This window comes from Exophiala oligosperma (assembly GCF_000835515.1).
Source record: "Exophiala oligosperma strain CBS 72588 unplaced genomic scaffold supercont1.29, whole genome shotgun sequence".
In the NCBI taxonomy this organism is placed as follows: Eukaryota; Fungi; Ascomycota; class Eurotiomycetes; order Chaetothyriales; family Herpotrichiellaceae; genus Exophiala; species Exophiala oligosperma.
In genome coordinates, this window is record NW_015622846.1 from 30,018 (window position 1) to 49,783 (window position 19,766).

The 19,766-nt window shown below is 40.2% G+C and overlaps 3 protein-coding genes across 4 annotated transcripts; 1 reads left to right on the top strand and 2 right to left on the bottom strand.

Moving 5' to 3' along the window:
* Nucleotides 1-4,507: 4,507 nt before the first annotated feature.
* On the bottom strand, nucleotides 4,508-7,334 carry PV06_11364 (uncharacterized protein). Its single transcript, XM_016413023.1, has 5 exons — nucleotides 6,884-7,334; nucleotides 6,600-6,812; nucleotides 5,984-6,545; nucleotides 5,805-5,937; nucleotides 4,508-5,738 (listed from the first exon to the last, which is right to left on the bottom strand). Exons 1-5 carry the CDS (start codon nucleotides 6,959-6,961, stop codon nucleotides 4,841-4,843), a joined length of 1,884 nt encoding a protein of 627 aa, XP_016256583.1. The 5' UTR covers nucleotides 6,962-7,334; the 3' UTR covers nucleotides 4,508-4,840.
* Nucleotides 7,335-7,580: 246 nt separating this feature from the next.
* PV06_11365 lies at nucleotides 7,581-9,628 on the top strand. 2 transcript variants are annotated; one of them, XM_016413025.1, is made up of 2 exons: nucleotides 7,581-7,876; nucleotides 7,929-9,628. In XM_016413025.1, exon 2 carries the CDS (start codon nucleotides 8,479-8,481, stop codon nucleotides 9,340-9,342), a length of 864 nt encoding a protein of 287 aa, XP_016256585.1. In that variant the 5' UTR covers nucleotides 7,581-7,876; nucleotides 7,929-8,478; the 3' UTR covers nucleotides 9,343-9,628. The 2 variants fall into 2 exon arrangements, with proteins under 2 accessions (XP_016256585.1, XP_016256584.1); XM_016413024.1 differs by lacking the exon at nucleotides 7,581-7,876 and having other exon boundaries at nucleotides 7,927-8,399; nucleotides 8,463-9,628.
* On the bottom strand, nucleotides 9,284-14,399 carry PV06_11366 (uncharacterized protein). Its single transcript, XM_016413026.1, has 2 exons — nucleotides 12,013-14,399; nucleotides 9,284-11,963 (listed from the first exon to the last, which is right to left on the bottom strand). The coding sequence occupies exons 1-2, from the start codon at nucleotides 14,371-14,373 to the stop codon at nucleotides 9,651-9,653; spliced, it is 4,674 nt and encodes a 1,557-aa protein (XP_016256586.1). The 5' UTR covers nucleotides 14,374-14,399; the 3' UTR covers nucleotides 9,284-9,650.
* Between the last annotated feature and the right edge of the window lie 5,367 nt (nucleotides 14,400-19,766).

Sequence of the window (19,766 nt, forward strand, 5' to 3'; positions counted from 1 at the left end):
TAGAAGGTACTAAATTATCTTTTATAAAATATAATTATATATATTTTATATTTAATTATATTACTAAAGAGATATAATCTTAACTTCTCTTTACTATATAGCTCTTCCCTAAATAGTATAGAACTTTAAAAATTTAATATACTCTTAAATATAGTGTTAGTATAAATATTTAAACTTATATTACTTACTAAGTAATATATAGTCTAAGTAATCTATATAACGAAAACACTTATCACTAAGAATATACTTCTTTAGTGATAAAATTAAGAGTAAAGTGAGTTACTTAAGGCATAAAAGAGTTATAAGTAAGGTAAAAGAGTTAGGTTAGAAGGTAAATTTATGTATTTTATAGAGAAAGTATTAAAGGTTACTTAAGAGGTAAAAGCGAAGTGGTCAGCGAAACAGTAATAAGATTCATTACGCTAGTGACTTATTACTAAAATCGAGTTTAAGGAGAAAGATAAAGTGTTTAACTACTTATTAATATCTTTAAATAATGGAATAGTTATATTAGTGCCGCGTTAAAGACATTAAAAGGTAGTTAGGTAAGTTTTTATGGTTCATTACTCTATATAGTCCATTAAACTATATAGTACTCTATAAAATCTATATATCACTATATAGCCTATATTAATAAACTTATTCTGCAGCTATAATAGCTCTAGATAGCACTATAATTTACTATAATATATCGTAACTACATATAAACATGATGTTAAATTGTATAAGGCGCATAATAACTCTATTTTATTAACTTTAGGAGTTATTAGCCTTTTAATCACTCCGTAAGACCCTTATTACTCGTAACGCTCGTATGAAGCGTAAAAGTAATAGCGATAGCCTTATAACAAGAGCTAATAGAGTAAGTTTAAAGCGTTATGCTATGTCTTTAAGCTCTTATCCCTCTTAAATAGCTAGTCCTAACCTACCAGAGTTATTAGAGTCACTAAAGTCACTATTAAGACTAAGTATTAAGGAGAACATTATGTTATAAGTATAGAAAGCATTAAATCTTCTTAATAAGGATAATAAAGTCTCGTTTATATCTAGTAATACTAGAGAAGATAATAAAGAGAAGAGAAAGATATTAATATAAGCCTCTCTATTAATATAACCTAGTTATTAATTAAATACTTTACTATATATTACGGAGAATAACTTAAGCTTAACTAATATAAACTCTATTAAATTAGTCTTTAAAATTAATAAACTTTTCTATAATATCACTATAGAAATCTTTATTAAGAAGGTTAAGATCCTTAGTATAGAAGTATTATATTAGGATTTTAATATTGTTAACACACTCCTTAAGTATAAAGATTAACTTAAGTATTAATATAATGACTATAATTAAAAGACTTATAAATTACGCCCCCCTATTTTTAGGGGTAAGTTCATAATTAAATAAGGTAATAAAAAGCTTTATTTCTTAACTATAAAGACTTAGGAACACTTTAAGAAGGCCTATTAAAAGTGATAAGAGCTTTATTATGCTTGAAAAGATAGCTATAAGAGTAGAACTAAACTTAGTATATATTTAGCACTAGTATACTTAATTATTAAGAAGCTAAAACGACGTTAACTAACTAGTTAATATAGCTTATTTAGTGAGAACGTTTTAATATCATTATTATCTTATGATAATATCTCCTTAAGCCGTTATCTTAACTTAACCTAAATATATCACTATTATAAGGAAAAGGCTAGGAATAAAAGGTTAAAGAGTAACTTAAGGTAATCTTTATAACATAATAATAGCGAGAAGAAAAATAACTCTAGGCATAAAAAGAGGCCGCCGCCAGAGTAAGCTTCCTTAATATCTTAAAGAGACATTATCATAAGTTAAAGAATTATAAGAATTACTCTTATCTATACGTTAATTATAGAGGATAGTATTTTTCTTTATTCATGCCATTAGTTTAGTGTTAAAGCGATATAATTATAAAGAAGGCTCCTAATGTAATAGCTAACTAGGTACTAGACGCGATCATAGTGACTCTTCTCTCAGAACAGAATAGGAATGAGAAACGCTATAATACTATGTATTAATCTCTACCTATTTACCTACCAAACTATATATATCTATTTATACTTAATATTAAAGAAATCTTATTAATGAGTTACTTAGTATAACCTTCTATATATATCTATTAATCTCTACTATTAATAGCTACCGCCGTCACCATCACTAAGCCTTAATTAAGCCCTTCATAATGAGAGGGTAATAATGATCAGAACATATAGAAGTACTTTAATTAGCTAGCGACTAAATATCTTATTTATATATCTAAGTTACTAGAGATTAAGCTCTTTATTACGGATTATGAATAGAGCTTCTTTAATCTATAAATATATATAGATAAATATTAGAAGACTATAACTATTTCGGCTAGTTTTGTGACTAAAATCCGTAATAACCTTAAGGAATTTGCGCGTTTAGCTATAACAAGTGAAGACGGTTTTAATAATAGTATAAATAGATATCTAGTGAGTATTATATTATTAGGGAATAGCAGTTAATAAGGCCTTATTACATAACTTAGTATAGTATTATAATTATTTTATGTATTACTATCTCACACTATATCTATTATAGTATATAGCTTAATTAATTATAGTTAGTATAATCACATAATAGCTATATTTATAGAACCTTAAGAATAGATAAATTAAGGTATATAGACTAGACTTATTATTATAGAATAAAATATCTATAGCCCCTTCTTTTTTTATCTATTCTTTACTAGTTACTATACCTTATTAAATATAGCTATATCTATAGAAGTAATTATGAGCTATCTCGGCCTTATAGACACTAGTCATTACTAAATAAATAAAGGTATTAAAGCTATTCTCATAATAATAGCCTAGTTCTCTATTCTTTTATATTCACTCCTTTAACTTATGAAATAATATCTTAATTAGATTAAGCTCTAAAGTATATAGAGATAAGTACTTAAGAATGACGCCCTACTCCTCGCACATTCGCTTAACTCTATCGAATTAGTAGATAATTACATTATTTATAATCAGAACAGAATAATCTCCTAGGAAGGGGTTTATCTTATTAAGCACTCCTTAGAGAAATGTTTCGAATCATTTAGCGTTAAAAGAGCCTTAATAGACCTTATAAGTGAGCTACCTATCTATTATTATCATAGGTAAAATGCTTTAACTAGTAGATTAGCTACCTAGTAGTTATACTTAGCATAAAGTATTATAAGCTAACTAGCTAAACTTTCTATTCATAGTTCTATTATTTACGGCGCTTTTATCAAGTGTTACTAGCTAGTTACTAGTGTAATTAGCTATCTATACTATATAGGAAGTGATAAGTTTATTATCTTATCTAGTGTTAACTCTAGTTACCCATTTATACATGACATTTATAGAGTTAAGTGCTTAGAAGACTATTAATATATAAGCGTTAATACTAAACTTATTACGGAGAAAATCGTAGCACTTATCTAGCCGCGCTATTAGCTAATCTAGCATAAAATCATGAAGTCCTTTCATTACGGCATAATAAATTAACTTTAGACGACCTTTAATAGGTGCTATATTATTTATTTCGATATCTTAATAGCGTAACTCCCATTAAACCTTAGAAATATAGGCATTAGAAACCCCTTAAGCCTTTATAATGACTATGCCTTTCACTCCTACTCTAAGTATAATTAACATGGCCACTTTTACCGTAGAATTAAACTTTAGCTATAATGGCATCATAACCACGCCTTTTTATATAGTAAAATTTAGATACTTAGATAGAGAATTTACTCCGAAGCAAGATTATTATATAATATTTATGAAATTATAGGGTGATTATTGAGAAATATAGCGTTATGTTCTCACCGCTTTTATGATTATTAAATGTTTTATATGTTGCAAAAAAATAAGGTTTTTACGGAATTTTGCAAAGTGTTAACTATATTAACTATTCTAAGTTAAAAGTGTTGACCAGTTAACCCGCGTAAGGCTGAGTACGCTGCGCAAGGCTGAGCATGGTAAGACTATTAATTTATAATTAATAGCCTATTCTGTTCTAAAGCATTCTATATAGACTCTCCGTTACGTCTATATAAGGAGGCCTTTACCCCCCTTCACGGGCTTTCACTCCTTTAAGCTCTCTAAGTCCTTATTTAGCTATCACTTAGCTAGTCATTCATTAATAAAGGCCTATTACGCTATACCCTTCCCTATTACGATATGACCTGGTCCTCTTAACAGGTTATGAGCCCGGGTAGCTCTAGCAACATAAACGACCTTTATATTAACGCCTTACCCTATAAGGAAAGATTACTAAGCGACATAAAGAGACCTTCCGGCCTAAGGAATCCGAGATTTCCGAAAAACCCTTTACCTATTCTAAAACCTTTATAAGGTTTAGAATACTTATATCGATATATAATAACCTATAACCTATATATATATTTATATATATAAGGTATAAGGTTAAAAATGGCTGATAACTCTAATCCATTTAGAGTTTAGCGCCTAAAAGGCTCCACTAACTGGGAGTTCTGGGCCCTACGAATGGAAGCCTACATAACGGATAAGGGATATGAGAACGCCCTATATCCAGTTAAGCCCTATATCGATAATTTCACTTCGTCGCCATTCTATCTTTATGACACTGCACTGCGGTGTCCGGGGTATCACTTTTTCCGACTGCAAGAATAATCTCCCGAAGTCCGCGATTGGAGCCGCATTCCTGCATGCTGCATTGTAGCCAAGTTCGACTAGACTGTATGTAGAGCTGATACACCTCTTCTAGTCGACAACAGCTAAGAAGCATATTGCCACATGCTATTCGCCCCGACAAGCGCTCGGAAAAGTTTTAAGCTCTCTTATCTAACCATTCGTTTCCAATCTCTCGCAGGCGGAACTTCATGACTTTGCCGCTCGCTGTCAGTGGCATGTTAGATACCCAAAATACATATTTGGGCACGAACATCTTGCCCAGGCGGCTCAGTACCCATGATCTGATATCACTGGGTGTCAGCGTCAAGGAACAATTCGTATTATCGCTCTGATCAGTCCTCAAATCAGCGCAGGAATCTTGATCAGTGTCGGTTATCACCGGCCTCACAGCCGCTTTTGGAATCACGAAACTCCCAATAACTTCTCCATATCGCTCATCAAATAAGCCAACCACACTGGCATCAGCCACCAGATCGTAGCCCATGAGACAGTTCTCGATTTCTGCCGGATGGATGTTTTCCCCGCCTCGAATGATGATATCCTTGATGCGACCGGTAATCCTAATGTAGCCATCTTCATCGATAAGTCCTTCGTCGCCGGACCGTAACCAAATTCTTCGAGTAGATGATGTCCCATTAGTGCTGTTTGAGGAGCCATTCAGCCCATCATCGTCCTCGAGGAGGAGTGTTTCCGCATTTTCCTCCTCCGCGTTCCAGTATCCAGGCATCACAGAGTACCCAGACATCTGGACTTCGCCCTTTTGTCCCCGACGCAGGACTCGATGTGGGTTGGCTCTGTCGGCGATTCGCAGCGACATATGCGGCATCACGCGGCCGACGGTGTGTAGCTTCTTTTCCAGGGAATCTGTAGATCTCGTCTGGGTGACGATAGGCGATGCCTCGGTCATGCCGTAGACGCTAGTTAATGCTGAGAGGTTCATCTTCTCGTGGAGCTGTTTTCTTAGTGAAGGTGGGATTGGACTGCCTCCGATGACGCCTGTCCGTAAACTTGCGAGAGTCGTCGGCGCTATGGACCTGGTGTACACTGTTAGTATCACCCTTCACGGAGCCAGAAAGGAAAAAGGGTATGGGAGGCTTTACTGTTCAGCAATAACGTCCAGATATGCCAGGAACATGGTTGGGACTCCGTAGAGGACCGTCACTTTATTGACTAAGACGGAATTTACTGCTACATTTGGGTTGAAGCTCTCAGCGGGCAAGATCAATGTGACACCTTCATCAGTTAGTGACGATCAGGCAAAGACTCATGGATGACAAACCGTGGGTCATGGCCGTCATCAAACCAAGAACTTGACCGAAGCAGTGATACATGGGCGGAGGACAGCATATGATGTCCTTTTCGGTCAATTCCATTCCGTAACCCACGAAGAAGCCGTTGTTTAGTACATTCCGATGTGTCAAGCATGCCGCTTTCGGAGATGATGTTGTACCGGACGTGAATTGGATGTTGACGACGTCGCCTTCGTGAGCGTCATTGTGCTGGTGGAACTTCTGACCCACGTGGGCAGCAGACACTGTATGATAGTTGTGAAGTCCGGGATACCTCACGACGTCAACTCGTCCCGATGAGTTATCGATGAGCAGAATATGTTCTAATGAAGGCACTGGGGAAAACAACGCGGTGTTGTCACCTCTAGCTGCGCAAATCTCATTTAGTAATTCAACAGTGGACTGAGGTTGTCTAAATGGAAGAGTTATCTCCGCGCTGACGATGTAACAACGTGCCGAGATGTGCTTCAGGGAGTTGATCGTTTGTCTAGGTTTGTGTGCTGGATTCAACGGAACAAGTACTGCTCCTACTTTGACGCATGCATACACGATCTGTTCAGCCATTAAGCCAAAGGCGCTTTCATTCAACGAAGCTTCTCTACTCACCACTGCATACTCGATGCAATGACCTAAGCTGACAGCAACCCTATCTGATTTGTTGACTCCGAGATCGACGAGCGTCGCTGCCAGAGCGTCGCTCAGCTCATCTAGCTGCTTATATGTGACTTGGTCGGAAGCAGTCTGGATCGCCGTTCGATCTGGGTATCTTTTCACAGTTTCTATGAATCTTTCTCCGACAGTGCCCTGGATCAATGGAACCTAGATGGCTTTTGCGTTAGTACAAGCATGCACCAATGTTACTAAAAGATTGTTCTCATCTTTGCAATTACCGTAGTTAAGCCATCAACCCAGGCAAGGTCGCTCGGCTCAGGAGAACTTGGCTTATAAACGCCTTTGCAGTCGACCATTTTCAGACTTTATTGTATCCGGAATGAACATAGTATGACCGATTTTACAGTTTAGCAAGCAAAATAATATTAAGAATCTCTCGAGTCTCGAGTTCCTCTACATGCTGCAAACGAGACCACGGTCCGTTCGGGGTCCCGAAGCATCGTGCAGATCCAAGTACCATAGGGCTATGCCCGATGAGGGAGAGAAATGGTCGCAAGATGATGATGGTTGCTGTCTCGTATGCTGGAATGAGGACTGTCTGACTGAGAAAGCCCACACCTGCCGCTGGGCGGCGCTTTTACTTAGCATGCAGTGCCACAGCACGAGATGCCGTATTACCAAGTATTTGCGGACGTGGTTGTAAGCTACAATAATGTGAAATAATGTATCACTATCGAATCCAAAGTCGCATTTGGTTGGTGCTCGGTGAGATCAACCCAACTCAGGGAGGATGATCCCGACAGCGAGACCGTGCCTCTAGTATGAGTGGGGGCGGTTCGGCATATACACACATACCCACATCGTAGAAACATGTTCATCACGTGCGGACCGTTCGGCGGACCGATCAAGGCCACACCAGACCTGGCCACAGGCTTCCTAGGATGTTACCGTTGCGAACTAAAAGCATAACGCAAGCATTGGGTGCACCATGGCTCATAGCAAAGGAGGCCTGGATCTTGTCCTCGTTGACTTACCCATCGTCACATCAACCAACGCATCACATAATCAATTATGGCGGAGTGGCTTCGCGAGTTAGGCTCTCCGCCGCCTCACGTCTTACTCTTGGTCGCAGTAACCTTGGCCGTAGTATTACTACGGTATGCCATTTGGAAGCACGATTCCAGAGAGCCTCCTTTGATCTCCGGCGCCCCCGTCCTTGGGCATTTACCAGGAATTTACCGTCACGGCACATCATATCCAGTAGTATTGAGGTGAGAGAGAACCATCGTTGTTTAACATTGCTTAACGAAATCAATCGTGCAGTGCTCAAACGGATCAACTTCCAATATACGCTGTCTATCTGCTGGGCCAAAAGATCTACACGGTAAATGCAGGAGAGATTGCATCTCTACTTTCTCGCAAGAACAAGCAGCTTGATGCCGAGACAGGGTTCATTGTCGTTGTTTTCCAAAACATGCTCGGGGTGGACAAAAGCATCATGAAAACCTTGGTATCAACGCCAAAGTCCGGCCAAAAGGGCCAGCGCACCCCCTACAGAGACGACATGCGGACTACGGAGCACAGATTGCTGGCGCCCGGCGAATCAAACCGGCAGTTCTACGTGAAAATCATGAACGCGTTTGTTCAAGTCCTTGATGACATGATGCCCTCGGATACGAATAGTGTCCATCTCATGAAGTGGTTGGAAGAGCTGTACACAAGAGTTGCAGGTGCTGGAATGTACGGAAAGAAAAGCCCATTTGAGACGCGGCCGAGCCTCATATGGGACTACTGGTATGACATTTGAAATACAGTTTTGAGCATTTTCATATTCTGAACAAAGAAATTGTTGTCTAGGTTATGGGATTCCAACATGTCGCCGTTCCTTCTCAATTTCTTTCCCAAGTACACGGCCCCGGAAGCATTCGAGGCCCGTGAAAGGCTAGTTGACGTACTCAAGGGGTGCATTGCAGATACCCACGACGACGACGAAGGCGACCAGGTCAACGTCATCAGCCGTAAACGGAGAGACATAAGTACCAAACACAGCCTTTCCGGTGACTATCTAGGACGTTCGGAGCTGGAATTGTTGAATGGACTACTTAGCAATACCGTGCCGGCGGTCTTCTGGATGTTGGCTCATACCTTGGCCGGATCTTTTTTCGGATCCATCAAGGAAGAAGTAGGACGGTCTGTGCAGGCCGAGGGAAACCGGCTCCAATTCGACATTGGTCAAGTTCGGGCACAGTGTCCGACCCTCGTGGCGACCTATCAAGAGTCACTCCGCTTGTACGCGTCGTCGGCACGGGCATACAAAGTCGTCCAAGACTTTGAGCTCATGGATGGGTGCTTGCTGAAGAAGGGAAGCCTCGTGTACGTACCGACCGAGACGATCCACAGAAACCCAAAAAATTGGGGTCCAGATGTGCTAGAATTCAAACCCGAAAGATGGATGAAGTCCGAATATGACCATCATCCTGGGTCCTATGCTCCTTTTGGAGTTGGAAGTTCCATCTGCCCGGGACGGCATTTTGTGTTCGACATGATCCTGGGGAGTTTGGTCGTGCTGCTATATAGCCTTGACATCGAACTGCCACCTGGCACTGCTGTGGGAGTTCCGAAGACGAGATTGAAAGTCATGTCGGGTGTGCGGCTGCCCGTTCATGACCTTGATGTGGTCTTGAAGCGGAAGACTTTGGGAGAATATAACTCTGAAAGAGCCAAATGGGCATTCTAGGAGGAATAGAAGTCGAAGCATTAAGCAGTATCATGAACTACATTCAAATTGGCCTACAATCCATATGAGCTGAAGGTAGGCCCACTGTACGTACTCCTTACACAATCTACGGAACTTTGGAACGGACAAGTACTTCCTGTACAGGCCCGACGGGATTAGACAGGATTGACTTCGTTTTCGCCATCGTGCCTCGGAGTTGCGTGAATTGCCCATGTATTTTGGTTTAGCTCAGCTCTACTCTAGTTGTCTAGTTGCAAGAGGTAACAACCTCTACATTGTAGCTATGGCGCAACAATAGACAATTTCGTTTAGAGTTCAGAAATTCTTTTCATGAAATACTCCTTGGACCCGTCCATGCTTGCATGCAGACCCTCACTCGTCGAGGCCGCGGATAGCAGTGCCAACTCGCCTCTGATATCTGCAAGGCTGAAGTTGCCATATAATAAGGGCAAGGCCCTGCTTATCTTGCTTCCGATGCTGAAAACAGCCTTCCTCGACAGTATGTGGTCGTCGTATTCGAGACGCAGAACGATGGAATCTTTATCGGTCTCCAAGAACTCACACATGAGTGGAAACTTGGAACCTTCAGCCCAGGTGAAGAGCGATTCGCTCCCTTCTAGAGGTAGTGCCAACCCAGTAGACTTCTCGTGAAACGTCACCATTACTTCGAACATGGGCTGATCTGCTGATGCGACTTTTGTGGTCCAAACACGTTGCAACTCATTCCAAGGCATAATGTGCGAAATCGCTGCTTGGCTTGCGGATTGGACTACCGAAGCGTATGTATGAGCAGCTTCGAGCTTTTTCGCTTCAGTTGGGAACTTGACTCGAATTGGAATTGGCTGCAGGTAGAGTCCAACGGTGCACATGTCAAACTCGCATTGGCGATTCATGTATGGACCTCCAACAGTGATATCAATCGACGGCTCAGCATGCTGCAATGCTATCGCAACTGCAGCGATGGCGAACTGATGCTTTGTGATGCTGCTGCTGCTATCTCGGAGGACAGTATTGGTCGCATGTACTGTGTCCATTGGTAGCTTCATAATGATTGAGGATCCTGTGTTGCGATTACGACTGTTCTTGGTGGTTGTGAAGCATCTTCGCCCGAGGCTTTCTGGAGATCCTCTCAGAGAATTGACCCAGAAAGCCTCATCGTCGGGAGAGATTAGTGTCTCTGCCAGCTTACCTCCTGGGTAAGGGAGACTACAGTGCAGGGGAGGATGGCCGTTGTACGTGCCGCCAACTTCCTCAAGGAGAATCCGCATAGCAATCAGATCGCATATGATATGACTGGCCACCACCAGCATGTGTGACGGGGAAATCAGCACTCGAATGAGGTGATCACGCTCGATGTCAAACGGCCGATTAATCTCGGACGCCACATCTATGCATCCCATATACTGCGCTTGCGGATGTGTGCTATTCCATGATCGCATGATATTTCGGCTTGCTGAATATTGCGTGTACCTTGAGCGGAGAATACTGTGCCTAATCAGGACTGTGTTCCAACTACTCACGAGACGACAACTGTCGATCTCTGGAGGAAGTTCACAAGCAAAGGACACATTGAAGCTGGTGGTACATGCTGCCCTATTGTAGTGATCTGTCCACCATACTTCGACTGGAGATAGTGATTCAGGAGGGTTAGACGAGGTCTCAGCAATGTGCTCCGGTTCAGAGGGAACTTTGTCGAGCGTTGGGATCAGCCTCGCTTGTTCGCATAGCTTCTGATTTTTGATCACCAGACTCAGAGGGAATCTGCAAGAGAATGTCTGCGATAATCCGGTGGCTAATCGTAGTTGGCGAAGTGAATGACCACCCAGAGAGGAAAATTGTGATTCTGGGTCCAGTTTGGCCGAATGCTTAAGCTCCAGTATTTCTCGCCATACTTCAGCAACCTTCAACTCCATATCATTCATACTGTTGCACGCAGTATCGGCCGAGCAGCGGTCCACGTCGTGAATCTTTGTATAGTCGAGCTTCCCCGCCTTTGTAAGAGGGAATGATTCTACCGCTACGGCAAAGCGGGGAATTGCATGAGTAGGAAGAATTTCAGCCATCAAGCTCCTTAGTTTTGGTATCGAGACAGTCTTTGGTTGCACCATCACAATCAGGTAATCGTCCTTCTGCGCCACGGCGGCGGCTGAGACTTGTGGGAGGCCAGCAATTCGGACTTCCACATCATCCATATCAACCCGGAACCCCCTGAGCTTGATTTGTCGATCTGTTCTACCAAGTAAAACAACTTCTCCGGACTTCGTCCAGTAGCCAAGATCACCTGTACAATAGACATACTCGCCGAGCCCTGTACAAACAGGATCTGTAATGAACTTCTCCTGAGTGGCTTCTGGTAGGCCAATGTAGCCCTTGGAAACCTGCACTCCAGCTAGACACACTTCGCCGATCCATCCAGGCACCGTGAGTCGGCGGTGTCTATCGAGGATATAGACTCGCGTCGAGGAGTTGGGGCTGCCGATTGTTACCTTTGTATGCGGTTGGAGGCGTTTGATGGTTGCTCCACATGTAGCCTCCGTAGGACCGTACATGTTGTAGAGGGCTTTTTCGCTGGCCCAACGATCACATACTTCTTGTGTGACCCTTTCACCTACAAGATATACCTGAGACTCTTGAGCGATAAGTTCTTCTGACTGGAGAGTTGAGACCTACCGTCTTCAGACTATTGCAATCGCCAGGTCTGAGAACCTTTGCGACAGACGGGGTAAAAATGGCTGCATCAGCTTCTGCCAGGTGCCCGAACGGGTCACAATCCCCAGGCAACAAAAGAGTAGCACCGTAGGACAGGGCGGAGAAGATTTCATGGATACTGCCATCGAATGAAACAGACATGGTCTGCGCAATTTTCCAGCCTGGCCGGGCAAACAAACGCACCTCGAGATCCCGTTGGAAGGCCACCAGCCCTCGGTGGGTGCACAGAACGCCCTTCGGTATGCCAGTTGACCCAGAAGTAAAACAAAGATAAGCGCCACTGCCCGGGTCGATGTGTCTTTCCAATGTACCGGCCGAGCCTTGCTCTTTACTTCGAGACAAGAGTTCATCGACCGCAAAGTAATATGAGCATCCTGCTAGAGTCAACCCTTTTTGCTTTTGCGACGGTACAAGAAAGACCTGGGCACCCGAGGTCTGGAAATTGGACTCTAGTAATGAAGCCGACAGGTTTGGATTCATTGGGCAGTACGTGGCTCCACATTTGAGAACTCCGTAGATCCCCTTAAGCCACGCCACAGACTGGTCCGCGTAGAGACACACGACGTCTCCAGGCTGGACCACCCCCGAGAGCTCCAAGCTTACACGATCACTGGCGAGGTCAAGTTCTCTGTATGTGATGGACTTGTCTGCTCTCTGAGCTGCTGTAGCTTGCGGATATCGTGCTGCTGTTCGACGGAAAAGCGAAACCAGGCTATCTTGAACTGATGCATAGGTGGATAGAGACGAGCCGCAATTCCCAACCCTTCGCAGAAATGATTGTTCCTCTAGGCTGACTGCCTCCAGGAGACACATTGCAACAGTGTGAGTTGGCTTGAGTAGAGATGCAAGCATTCTCTGAAAGATGACACTTATAAGCTCGATCGTGTCGCGAGAATAGTACTTTGGCAAATACTGGAAGTTCACCATGCCTTCGTTCTCGATTGTGATGCTGATGGGAATTTCGGTATTCATTCTGGATTTCCAGACGGTAGCATCGCGCTTGGGAATTCCCGGTATATCCTGATTAAATTGTAGAGCAAGGATCGAAGAGACATGTCGGTCATAGCAACCTTCCGGTAGAGCCCATTCCACCGATGCCAGTTCTGCTATTCTCAGAAGAATGTATCGTAGATACTCGATGCTTGTTAGATCTTGGTTGACCTCCATGAATAGAGGAATCATTGTTGCAAGGCTTCCGATTACGTCCAGGGCGCCAGGAATCGGAATCGCTCTCCCAGACATAGCAACTCCAAACGCCACAAAATCTGAATCTGTGAGTAGCGACATGGCCAAACCCCATGCCCCTTGGTAGAGAGCGGCTTCGGTGATGTTATGCTTCTGAACAAATGCAGCTATCTGTTCTTTTGTATGTCCTAGACTGAGGGTGTAGATTTCGTTTACGAAAAAGCTTTCTGGTCCGGAAATCTTGTCTAGCTGCTCTGGCAGCGCAAGAGCCAATTGGGTCGCGGATTTCAATATGATATCCTTTTGACTCTTCCAATATTGCACCGCTTCGCTCTGGTGCTCTAGAACATAAGCTTCTCTTCGAGCAAGGAAATCCAATATTGATGAACTGGGTGCGGGCGTCAGGCCCGTCATAGCCTGGGCCACCTTGTGCAGAAGCTGTTCCATTGAGTACCCATCTAACAGAGCATGGTGAACCTGGAACAACACACAAGCATCATTAAAGCCGTCACTCGGTTGCTTGGTGCTGATTGCTTTGAATGCATAGCCAATACCGGTGAAAACAGGTGGTTTCAGAATTTCCTTCTCAATGTCAAAATGGCTTTGGACCAATACATCGGCCCAGGAAAATGGTCGACATGTTCGAACCCAGAAAGAGGATTCTCTGCGGAGTTGCAAATCGGCGTGGAACATCTCCTCGCGTCCGATGACAGTCTGCCAGGCCTTCTTCAGCCTGGGGAGGTCGGCCGCGCTGCAGTCCTGCCGGTGGTAGATGATATTCCAATGAGATTTCTCATATGAGCCACGTATGAGTGACATTTGCATCTCTGTGGCAGGATAGTGCTCGCAGAGGATACCTTCTGGTGTTTGAAGATGGACATTATTGGCAGGTCCAGGAGTGCCATTGCTTGTACGGGATGCGGCTAGTTGTATGAGATGCTCCAGCGATGGTGCCTGGAGAATGTCTCTGACTGAGATCTTGATCCCAGCATCTTTGCATGCATGAGATAATACGAGTGCAGAGAGTGAATTCCCGCCAGCCTTGGTAAAGCTTTGGTTGAGATCGAGAGATGCGGGTTGCACACCAAGGCGCTCTGCCACCAGAGTCAGCATCTGCGACTCTAGTGTGACGATCATGGTTGGTATTACTATTGAGTCTCGTGTGCTGCTAAAATCGGAGCGTTTAGTATGCGTGGGAGATCCTCCTGCGCATTCGAGGGCCACCAAATGCCGGCCCGGCTACATCTTTTGCCGGCCCGCAGCCCCCGTGACCTAGCCTACAAAGTCCAAGACCAGGAGGTACTGCCTCGGGATGAAAGTCTCCAGGATGTCAGTCTTCCTCCTCCGGTCCGATAGAGAAATATGCACTAGCAGGACTCATACTGCGGCCGTGATAGCCCTCGATCACCCCGACAATCCGGCATCTGCACACGGTTCGCCTCTGTGCCTGGAAGTTCATCAATCGAAGTACGAGTAGCCAGGAAAGGTCACGAGTGCCTGGGTAGGGAGTGGGAAGTACGAATTCTGGTAAGTACCTACAAATACACCGTAGGTATCAGATCTCAAACCCTGAAGTTTCGTTGATGGAAGCAATAAAGTCGAGGGACTAGGTGTGTCGAAGACTGCGCTAGTCTTAAGCAGGGCCATGCAGTGGGAGCATGTTGCCGAGTGGGCGACAGTAGGAATATCATTACATAGAAGGCATCGTACCTGTGTCCTCATACTGTTCAGCCGGAATGATTCGCTACACCAAGGACGCAATATCTCTGACTTTGCACTGAAATGGTGCATAACTGAGATAGGACGAGAGTCCCCAGAGGCTCTGGGGGTACGCCGGGTGCAGCAGGCGCTCCAGGGGCTTATCATCGATTTACCAGCCTACTAAGTGACTAGAGAGTGAAAAGGTCTTGGGAATTCTATGCGCTGGTAGTAGCCCGTGAAAAGCATGAAACGTGAGCAAGTCGGAATGCCATTATGCTCCGGTGAAGCATACAATGTCCACCCACCTACGTATACTCTGGACTATAGAGGCCTTGATACCGCCAAGAAATTGCTGGTTGCTGGGGCGCCGGACGTGACTGACGCCAGGTAAACAAGCCAGAAGCCGACCGTTCGTAGTCATGATCATTATATCGTCTATGCTTCTGAACAACCAAACCTCGTACCAATGGTAGACTATATCTGATCAGGCCCCGTGCGCCAACATATCTTCTTTTATTCAACATAGCACCAACCGTTCATCAGGTTGCCCAGATTTTCGAGGACGCCGAAAACGAGCCTCAGCAGAGAGGACGCAGACTCAACCGCAATCGAGCACCATCTGTCGGCAATGTCCTGAGAGGCCGTCAAAAAGAGAACTACAGTTCTATAAAAGCCCACATATTCTCCCCTTATAAGCCTATCTATACTGCAAGCCCTCTAGGAGAACAGCACATTAATAGCTCTTCCTAACCAAAAAGAATCCCTACGAAGACTAACAATAAGGGTGTCTCCTCTTGACGGCCTACCACAAGAAAACAGGGAGCTTAGTCTCTTTAAAAGGTTTAATACTAGGAAAAGAGAAGAGCATAGAGTATAGTAGTGTCTTAGCCACCAAAGAATAAGTAATAAAGAAGAAACCGAAAATAATTAAATTAGCGGCTAACCTTTTAGATTTACTTAAGAGGAGGTTAAAGAAAGATCTTAAAGAAGAAGACTATAATTAAGAAAATAACATATCACCCTTATAACCTGTTATTAAGACTCTAATCTGGGCTCAGTTTATAATATAACTAGTTAGTAACCTAGATAGCATAATACTTTAGCTAGGATTCTTAAGAAGGACTGTTAAGAATAAAATAAAACTGTACATATCCCGAGACTACTTGAATTTCGACCATTAGAGTAGAGAAACTTCTATAGCTATAGTCTAGTTATACCTTTATCTCTGAACCATAAGCCTTTAATTTATCCTTTTTTAGATTATAAGTTTAGTAGAAGTTCTATCTTCACTAAAAATCTTAATAATAAGCTATAGATAGAGCTAAAGAGACTAAAGAGTTAGGATCTAACTAATAGTTAATTAAGTTTATCTTCTGTTCTAGTGAACTATCCCATTCTTTTAACTCACTTATTAAAGTTATCTTAGGTAGATACGAAAGTATAAAGAGGCTCACTAGTAATTAAGGCTATTTAGAGCTTTAATTCGAAAGCTCGTTATAGTGAGCGCAAAGTAGCTAGAACCCCAATAGAAAGTATACCTTCACTAAGCCCTTAAGAAATTGACACAGCGTTTAAAAAGGTCTTAGACTCACCCAATATATCACTAAACATAGGTAAGAACATGCGTAGTTTAAAGCCTGACGTTAAAGTAGGCCTAATGAAAAGTGACAGAATTAGCAGAAGTTCCTTAATAGACACTATTAGTACAGAAGTACCTAAAGTCTAGTTATCTATTAAAGTATCACTAAAAAAGACATTAAGTGGTAAACGAATAAGGAAGATAATGGGAAAGATAATAAGAGATCGCGATTATGATCTTAACCTTAAAGTCGCATTTTAACATTGGTAAAGCGCGATAATAATTCTTCTACTAAACTAGAAAAGTAAGGGTTATCTTCTAAATCTTAGAGTAAGAGTAAGAATAAGTTAGCTAACCTTATAAGCTTAAGACCTATATTAGTATATACTATAATATTAATAACTTTGTTTACTTCACTAAATCTAGTAAATAATACTATAACTTTAGGAGATATTATTTATTACCTTTAAGAAGTTTAGAAGTTAAAACTAATTAAGGTTAATAAACTATATAAGCTATAAATACTACTAAGGAATAAATTAATTAACTAGACAGATTATTTTCGTGATAAAAGGTAGTAAAGTACTATATAGTTTAATAAACTATATAGAGTAATAAACTATAAAAACCTACCTAATTACCTTCTAATATCTTTAATATAGTACTAATATAACTATTCTATTATCTAAAGATATTAATAAGTAGTTAAATACTTTATCTTCCTCCTTAGACTCGATTTTAATAATAAGTTACTAGTATAATAAACCTTATTACCGTTTTATTAACTACTTTACTTCTATCTCCTAAGTAACCTTTAACACTTTCTCTATAGAGTACATAAATTCGCCTTTTAACCTAACTCTTTTACCTTACTTATAACTTTTTTATACCTTAAGTAACTGACTTTACTCTTAATTTTATTACTAAAGAAGTGTATTCTTAGTGATAAGCGTTTTTATTATATAAATTACTTAGGCTATATATTACTTAATAAGTAATATAAATCTAAATATTTATATTAACACTATATTTAAGAGTATATTAAATTCTTAAAGTTTTATACTATTTAGGGAAGAGTAATATAGTAAAGAGAAGTTAAGATTATATCTCTTTAATAGTGTAATTAAATATAAAATATATATAATTATATTTTATAAAAGATAATTTAGTACTTTCTATAGATTATTTAGTATTAATTTAGTATCTCACTATCTTATAAGAATATTATTTAGCTTAATAGCCTTTATATATACATGAATAAATATTTTAAGCTATTCTAAACACGAAATATATTATATACTAAGCTATAAAGTTATATTAATTTTATTTAAGTGAGCGCACTTAAACGCTAAAAATACTTCTATATTAAATGACTAAAGAATATAGAAGTAATATAATAACATAATTAGTAAGTTAATATTATTCTTTATATAATAAGTAATAAAATTAGCTTTAATATAACTTTTATAGTTATTAACGATTAATAATTAGGACTAACTTATTACTTTTTTATAAGTTTAAGACTTAAATACCTTAATTAACTATTATAAACTAAGCTTATTTAATGTTTAACTATTTTTACTAATTATAAAATACTAATTAAAGAGTATTTAAGCTAGTAACTATTTAAAATTAATGTTTTAACCCTTAAAGATAATTATTAATGAAAGTGCGTCTTTAGCTATATTAATATATTTAATTATAATTACTTACTTTTATTTCCCTATTATGATCTTATATTATTATTAATAGTTAAGAGAAATTAAGACCTTTATTATTTAACTCTCTTTAACTCTAAAACTAAATTTATTTATATTCTAAATATTAAAATTATTATAGGCGCGCTCTTAGAATTTAGTAATAACTATATTAAACTATACTTTAATCTTATTATATAATGTATTATTAAATTATATAGCCTTAAATTACTTTATATAAATACTTTAAATAGTTAAGTAATAATTAAGAAAGTAATAAAGTTATTTATAATTAATTAAAGTAATAATTTTAGTGAAGACTAAATTTTATAATATATATTAAATATATTTATAGCGAATTAATTTAGCTAGCTTAATTAATAACATTAATATAATAAGTAATTTAGTGTATATATATTATAAGACTCATTATATAAGCGTCTTTTTTTCTGCGTTTAAAAGGATTTAAACTATTTCTATAGCTTAAGCGCGTAAAAATCCTTTAGTAAGCTAATATAATAAGGTTTAATATAACATATTAAAAGTGGCGGTAGTAGCGCGAACAGACTTATATTCTTAATTTCGATGTGCTAGGATAGTCTTCTAAACTCACTCTTTAAGATTAGCTACTTTAGAAGTGCGTTAGTAACCCATGATTAATAGGAGTGATAATTAAACGTAACTAGATAGAGTTTTGTGGTTCATTACTCTATATGGTTCATTAAACTATATGGTACTCTAGATAAAAAGTAGCTATTAGATTTTATGTCCTAAATATATGTGCCTTAGCCATATTATGTTTAGTATAAGGAGGTTATTAATGTCACTAAAGAAGTCTTCTGGATTTTCTGACCTTATCTTATATCGTTCCCATTCTTAAGGCTAATGAGACCTATAGTTATCTATATACACATTTTTTATCTCTAAGGCCGTTATACCTAGTAGCTTTATATATTAGTGAGGTTAAGTGGGAAATAACACAGTATCTTACTATCTATCTAGACCTTTATAATAGTCTTATTACTACTTTACTAACGTTTACTAAGTGTAATACATTATGAGAAGACCTTCGGTAGTTAGGATTTAAGAAAGTTAAGGGGGGGGAAGCCTGCGCACATGCAAGGAGAAGTTTGACGGCGGGGTATATAAAAGGCTAAAGTACTGGGTATCAGCAGTAAAGGCAGATAGATAGCCCCTTAAGAATGTGTGAGCTAGACCACCATGGAAGCTCACCAGTCCCTAGAAGAGTCCTATGAAAAAGAGGACAGAGGAAGCACCCTAACTTGCCCTAGATGTCAAGGTTAGTTAAGTATAGATGGCTAAAGCGGATAACTAGTTATGAGGTTGAATAATGCAGGGTTTCTCGCCTCAAGATACGGTAATAGGTGAAGCAACTATATCGTTAAAAACGGAAGAGGGCATGGCTTGACGGCTTTGGTATATACTTTCCCTCATTATCGTGGTGATATTTCCTTGTCAGTATATGAGCGGGTGCTTTGGTTACGGTGGGATGGCAAACAACCCGTGTATGGACTGCCTTCCTAGAAGATAGT